Here is a 7,171-nt window from a genome sequence, read left to right as displayed (position 1 = left end):
GGAATTCCTGTTTGGACACATGAAGTTTAATGTTGTAAATCACTACAGCTACACGGAATTCCAGTGCTCCAAACGAATCCTTATTTTTTCCGACAATCGGCCTTCCTTTTGTCTACGAGCATCTTTCCTAACAGTAGCCCACAGCCAATAGGACCACGCTGTGATCAATGAGCCGCAACTATTAGGTGGGCTAGGGCTATTGATCGAGCATACCCAAACCAAACACAATACTGTCCTATAATAATTACGAATTTGATAGAATTCTCACTGTAAGATCATTCCAGTTCATAAATTTTTTAGAAAAAATAATATTTTATTAATTCTTATCGTTACATACAAATGATATAAATAGATAAAGGTTCACTATTTGTTTCTGCATAATAAAGATGCACACGGCTAAAAAAAACCAATACCGAAAGGAGAAGAGTCGGATGAAATATGAACAGCTCTCAACAGCGATAAATATTATGATTGATTTTGGATGCGGAGTCTAGAATGCCATCTAAACTAGGTAGAGAGCTCCTAAGCTACTTTCTTGAGGTGTGTGCGAGCCAAAGTAATTAACTCACAAACGGATCAAGATCGGAGCCAGTGTGAATAAGTAAAAATAACTTGCAATAGAGAGAAAGATTTTTTCTTGTTAAAGATAATGTCATTTCTACATAGCTATATTGATCAGCAAAAGATGAATGTCGCCGCCAGTATGTTGGATTTCAAATTTTTACTAATACCCTGAAGCTAATTTCCAAACATGCTAAATACACTTCACTGTTGGTAGAGATTTAATGCTACCAAGACTATGAACCATGTAGAATGGGCTAAACGACAATCAAAGAAGAAATACTTTATTGTCTTCGGTTTATGACAAAAAACAACACTTATGATCACATATCTATTGTCGTTTGATTAGATTATCTTTTGTTAATAAAACATATTTGTGTAGATACCAAAAGAATATTTTGATTGTTAGTGGTATCTTTAATTTCCACAATTGATTTTTCTAAGATGGCTCATCTTCTTACATTAGCGCCCTATAGAGATTTAATCGAGAATTTTCCAGATTGATGTAAGGTCCATCTAAATTTATCTCTTCCCTCGAGAAATGTAATATCATTGAGATGTGCCATCAATTCATTCCACGACACTAATTCCGAACCAATTAGATTCCGTTTGAAGGATATGTTTATTGGGGATGACTCCAACACCTTAGCTACAGAACCGTGTTCGTGATGCGTAATGTTATATAAGGACGGGTATTGAACTCTTAGAGACAAATTGCCTAACCAATTGTCGTCCATAATCTAATTTATGCACCGTCTTTTATGTTAAAAATTCCATAACGAAATAGGATGTTTTCACTTTTATTAGTCCAGTCCAAAAGTGAGAGCCACATGGTTTACCTTTAATTTGTGAAAGTAGTTTTGATCGCATATATTTGTTACTATGTATCAGATCTTACCAGGTTCCATCTTTAGTAAGTAACATGTATAACCATTTACATAGCAACGAGATATCTTGGATGTCGAGGTCATGCATCCCTAGTCCCCCAGATATTTGGGTTTATAAAGGATTTTTATTTTGCCAACCAATACTTCTTTTTATGACTATCGCTTTACCAGTAGAATCTAAAATAGAAATAGTCTATTTTTAAGTACTCCACGTAGTATTTGGAAAAAAGACATAATATATATAGACATGCTACTAAGAACTAGGGCTCTAGGTCCTTGCAAACAAAATCATGACATTGCGGGAAAAAAGAAGAAATTGATGACCTTGTATTTCACATTCGTACTCAGTTCAGATCAGTCAAATGAAGCAAGTGAGAAAAGACCAGGTTCCTGTTCATTAATTCACAGCAATATCCAGCAGTCTGAATTTCTGCTACACTACCGCGCTGAGCCTGCGCCCCCGTGCCAAACAATGCTTCTTGTTAAGTGCAGCTGTTCCCAAGCCTGTTCTCATGCATTCCAAAAGTTCTTGCATAGAGAGTTCAGCTCCACAGAATTGTGCAGATCTGGTCAGTCTGAAAGTATCTGTGTGTCGCATATGCGGGATTTTCAATGATCACGAGGAACCGGCGGGGATCAGCTTGACGACTGCGGCGATGGGCATTCCAGCCAGGCCGAGGAGCACGCTGGCGAGCCATTGTAGCCTCGTGAGTGGTGTCGTGTTGGCGAACTTGCCAAGGAACTGGACCATGATGAACTGGAAGATGACCGTGCTGGTGAGGACGGTCATGAAGACGTAGTTCTTTAGGATGCCCTTGATCACGTTGATCCTCTCCATCTCCCTTGAGCTTATCTCATTGAACACCTGAAGAGGCATACAAAAATCAGTTCGGTCTAAGATTGTGCCTTAAGAATGTAAATCTTATTTTCACCCAAAATTCACGGTACCCTTTTTAATCCCCTCTGTTTTTTCAGCTAATTGTGTTAGGTCAATGCATTCCACTCAAAGTTCTGACAGCTGATTTTTTAATAATGACAAAATTGCAGGACAAATTTTTTAATAATGACAAAATTGCAGGACAAAAGAATGAATTCCCTTGGCGTGATGCATAGAAAAGGTCGCAATGTATTTACTAATACTACAGAATGAGAAATATCGAATCGCTTCTAGCCTAAGTCAAGATGCTGATGCCAATGGTGGCATTGCTACATAGAAGACAGATCACTATTGGAAAAGAAAGCATTTGCTGCGGTAGTCATACCTGGCAGAAGACGAAAGAGTTGAAAATTATTGTGTTCAGAACAATATTACTATCAGAACCTGCAAGCCCAAAGAAGTTTTTCCCTTGCGTCTGGAGATACCACATGACAAAAAACTGGTAGAAAGACTGTCCCAAAATGTTCCTCCACATTACATTTGTAATGAATTTCCCTGTTCTTCCTACTGGCTCTCTCTTCATCAAGTCATCATTAGGTGGTTCAGTGGCCAATGCAAGTGCACCAAGGGTGTCCATGATCATGTTGACCCAAAGAAGTTGCACAGCTGTCAGGGGTGCATTTCCTGGCATTACAAGTCCAGATTATTAGACAGAGAGACATCTGAAGTTAACCGAATAGCAAGGCTACGATGTATACCTGTAAAGCATGCTGAGGAGAAGTTAACTAGTAGCGCCACGACATTGACAGTCAGCTGAAACTGCACAAACTTTTGAATATTGATGTAAACAGAGCGCCCCCACTTGGCAACAGTTACAATTGTAGAGAAGTTGTCATCCAGAATTATAACATCAGCACTCTCTTTTGCCACCTGAAAAAGCTTATATTAGGTTCACTGGATGACATGAATAAGACTAGCACAGTATGATATCAAATTAGCAACATTCAGGTTCAGTAAGGATGAATAAATCGTAATTGCATGTACTATACACAGCGACCAACCATGCCAATATGGCATATATGCTAGCTAATGAATGATTACTGATATGGTCTCCTTAATGATTAAGCATTCGCACCTCAGTCCCCGCAATGCCCATTGCAAGTCCAATATCTGCTTCATGCAATGCAGGAGCGTCATTTGTGCCGTCACCAGTAACAGCAACAACCTCATTGAATGTTGTGCGCAAATGCTTTACAAGTGTGTGCTTGTCAAGTGGTGACGATCGGGCCATTACCTTCAATACACAGAATCAGCAACAGGTGAGACTTGCCAATCAGTGGTAAAAACATTTGGAAGTCAATAAGATGTCATATAGACAGCAAACCTGGATTTTTGGAACCAGCTTGAGGAGTTCGTCAAGGCTTTTCTCTCTGAATTCAGGTCCTTCAATAGCTAGACCATCTTCAGTTAGTATACCACATTCACGGGCAATCGCCTTTGCAGTATTTATGTTGTCTCCTGTGACCATTCTCACCATAATTCCAGCAGATTGGCAAGATGCAACAGACTCCCTCACACCTGGACGAACAGGATCTTTAATACCTATGATCCCAATGCATGTGTACCCTTGTAGAGGTATTTGCTCTGCGTCAAGAAAACCTTCTTCCATTTCCTTATAAGCAAGGCACAATGTCCTAAGAGCTTCACCAGCAAAACTTTCGATAATACCATTGAGCTTGTCAGCAGTTGTTTTATCCAGAGGAACAACACTGCCTGTCTCATCTATGAACTTATCACAGGCAGCCAAGACTATTTCTGAAGCACCTTTACAGTGTGCGCGGCATCCTCCTCCAGGAAGCTCAAGAATGACACTCATCCTCTTTTTTGTTGAATTAAAAGGTTCCACTTTCATAATCTTAGTTTCATCACGTTTTGCCTTAAAATTTCCGCCTAGTGACAATGCAAACTGCAATAAAGCTGTTTCCGTTGGGGTACCCAGGATCTGATACTTACCATCTTGGTTAATCACAACCTCACCACCTGTATTGTTAAAGATAGACTCCAGAAGAGTTTTGACAACAATCTCTGGAAGTTCAGAACATAACTTGGATGCGTTCTGAGGACCATTAACTTCCTTGATGTTTCCACAGATGCAGGCCTTAACAACAGTCATATGATTGGTTGTCAGCGTTCCTGTCTTGTCGCTGCAGATGGTAGTAGCTGAGCCCATAGTTTCACATGCAGCTAAGTGGCGAACAAGTGCCTTGTCATTCATCATTTTCTTCATGGCAAATGCAAGGCTTAATGTGACTGCTAATGGCAATCCCTCAGGAACAGCAACAACAACAATGGTAACCGCAATAGCAAAATGCTCCAGCAACTCTAGTGCATCATCTCCTGACCAGCTTAAAAGCAGCCCATCATGGTATTTCTTGCTGAATAACCCTTGGGACAGGACAATGAAAGTTATAACTGCAAAAAATAGTCCAACCTTCCCAATAATAGTTGCAACTCCGTTAAGTTTGACCTGCAGTGGAGTTTCATCATCTCCACCCTCGCTGAGAGTGGCCATCAGTTTTCCCCATTGGGTGCGCATGCCAACTGTTGTAATCAGCATCTTGCAGGACCCATCTTGTACTTTGGTCCCCGACAAAAGAAAAGGGTTATCTTCATTTACAGCAACAGGTTCACTCTCACCAGTAAGGCTGGATTCATTAATCAACAGAGAAAACCCAGAAATGAAGAGCCCATCTGCAGGGACTTGATCTCCAATTGCTAAATGGACAACATCTCCAGGAAGAAGATCATATATAGATAGTCTTTGCCTAAAACCATTCCTTGTAACTTGTACTTGAATTTTCTTTTTCTCCTTGTCCAGATCCTTGAACTGCAGCGACTGCCGGTAGTCACTTGTTGCAGTCACAAACACGACCAAGAGTATACTTGCAACAATTCCAAGACCGTCATGAGCACCTTTTGGCCATCCTTCCATTGCAATTCCAACAACCAGCGATACAAACGCGCAGACAGCAAGAATTATAAGAGTTGTATCTTGAAGTGCTTCCCATACAAACACCCAGAAACTGCGTACCTCACTTTCGGTGAACTTGTTGATTCCATATATGTCTTGCCTGCGCTTAATATTGTCCCCAGCTGTACTCAGCCCATCTGTTTTCGAAGCTGCCAGTTTTTCTGCAATTCCATCAACTCCACCATGGGTGATTAATTTTTTACTATCATGACCCTCAACAATGGAACCCAGCTCATCAGCGCAGATCTGAAATCCTGCAGCTTGGACTTCCTCAGGGACAACATACTCGCTTCGAAGCGAGAGACCTGAAAATCATGGGTTTCACATACATACTTTGAGATACTAACAACACCTCAAAACTACAGTGAATTCTGAAAGCATGACATATTGAGAAACCACGATATGAAGCAATCGATCGTTACATAGTTACCTTGTATAAACTGCAGCGCTGCCTTTGAAACCAGCACAGCGACACGCAGCTTCTCCTGTCACACCCACGGAATGAGCTTCAGTAACCTCTTAGAGCAAGCACAGAACAGAAGATAGTTCGAACAGAATAAAGGCAGGCAGCAAGACTAGCTCAGGCCTCAGGAACTGAAAGCTTAACCGCTTAAAGCCCCACCTGGGAGTGCAGAGCAAACTTGCTGCACTGTTTTGGGTTTAGCAAACTTGCAACTCCACCATGGGTTTATGGGTGTTGTTATGCTTCTGAAAGAGTATCTGAGAGTGGCCACTCCCAACATCATCCTAAAACTGGGCATGCTAAACCAAAGCCGCGACTACCGAAATTGTCAGCACTGAAAACACAGCGCAAATCCAAAGAAGGCATGTTGTAGCAATGCCAAAATAGGCAAGTAGCAGTGCTCCGCCTAGCTCAACAACATTCGGCGCTGCACACACGCAATTTACGCGAAGACCCACCGCTGATCTCATAAACCCTACCCCCAAAACGCTCCAAAGTCTAAGAAAACACACAAAATCACCCAAACTGCAGTTGAGACTTCGAGCATCCCGTGCGTGCTACAGAGTGAAAGGCTCACAGCGACCCCAGATCCTCTTGCGCTCACTTGCTCAGGCAGCTGAATCCGCCAAGGAGATGTGACGATCCGAGCCGTACTAGACCCTAGGCGCAAGTAACCACCAGCGCGCGCGCGCGCAAACTGCTAGCCAGGCCAGGCCGGTACCAGATCCCGCAGGTGCAGCGCCGCGCTCGGCACGGATCCCGGCAGTGGATGAGGAGGGAGTAGGAGGAAGAAGAGGGAGTACGGACATGGTTTGCGTGCTTGATGGCCTGGGCCTCGCCGCGCTTGTCGAGGTTGGCGGTAAAGCGGAACCGTCGCTTGGGGTTCTTGACGACGCTGCAGAGCCGGCGCCACCGCCGGAGCGCCTCCTCCGAGGAGTTCTTGGCCTTGACGCCCCCGAAGTTCTCCTCCAGGTAGCTCTCCATCCGTTCCCTCCGCAACCGCAGCCGCAACTGCTCCGGCCCTCAGCTGAGCTCAGGACATGTCAGCTGGAACCCCAACCCGATGCATCAATCAGGAGCCCCCGCATGGCGAAATCCTGTTCCGCGGTTGCACGAGCGGCCTACAGAATCTATTAATGATTTGATATAAACTTTTTTTATTATTTTTTTAAAAAAATCCTCACAATTTTTTAAAAAAGTTATGTGCTATACTTTTTAAAAAAAATTCTCAAAAGTATGAGCGTAAAATGTTTTAATAAAAAAGTTTTTGAAAAAACTTTCCAAAAAGAAAAGATAAAGGAGGGAAAAAGTTTTCGAAAAAGGGAAGGAGGCTGTCGAAGTGGTTCACGCGC

General features: G+C 42.5%; 1 protein-coding gene across 1 annotated transcript; it reads right to left on the bottom strand.

Annotated features, from left to right (window-relative positions):
• Positions 1 to 1,752: 1,752 nt before the first annotated feature.
• Positions 1,753 to 6,942, bottom strand: LOC133905821 (calcium-transporting ATPase 10, plasma membrane-type). Its single transcript, XM_062347593.1, has 7 exons — positions 6,627 to 6,942; positions 5,787 to 5,841; positions 3,710 to 5,661; positions 3,461 to 3,619; positions 3,084 to 3,255; positions 2,711 to 3,009; positions 1,753 to 2,313 (listed from the first exon to the last, which is right to left on the bottom strand). The coding sequence occupies exons 1-7, from the start codon at positions 6,801 to 6,803 to the stop codon at positions 2,065 to 2,067; spliced, it is 3,063 nt and encodes a 1,020-aa protein (XP_062203577.1). The 5' UTR covers positions 6,804 to 6,942; the 3' UTR covers positions 1,753 to 2,064.
• Between the last annotated feature and the right edge of the window lie 229 nt (positions 6,943 to 7,171).

This window comes from Phragmites australis, chromosome 23 (assembly GCF_958298935.1).
Source record: "Phragmites australis chromosome 23, lpPhrAust1.1, whole genome shotgun sequence".
In the NCBI taxonomy this organism is placed as follows: Eukaryota; Viridiplantae; Streptophyta; class Magnoliopsida; order Poales; family Poaceae; genus Phragmites; species Phragmites australis.
Note: the sequence above shows the minus strand (reverse complement) of the source record. Positions and strands in the feature narration are given on the sequence as shown.

What these genes read in the sequence shown, in the direction of transcription:
- LOC133905821 (XM_062347593.1), bottom strand. Translation starts at nt 6,803, where the DNA reads ATGGAGAGCTACCTGGAGGAGAACTTCGGGGGCGTCAAGGCCAAGAAC. An exon ending in CCATCAAGCACGCAAACCAT is followed by an intron (nt 5,842 to 6,626) that starts GTCCGTACTCCC and finishes TGGGTGTGACAG; the next exon opens with GAGAAGCTGCGTGTCGCTGT. An exon ending in TGGGCATTGCGGGGACTGAG is followed by an intron (nt 3,256 to 3,460) that starts GTGCGAATGCTT and finishes AAGCTTTTTCAG; the next exon opens with GTGGCAAAAGAGAGTGCTGA.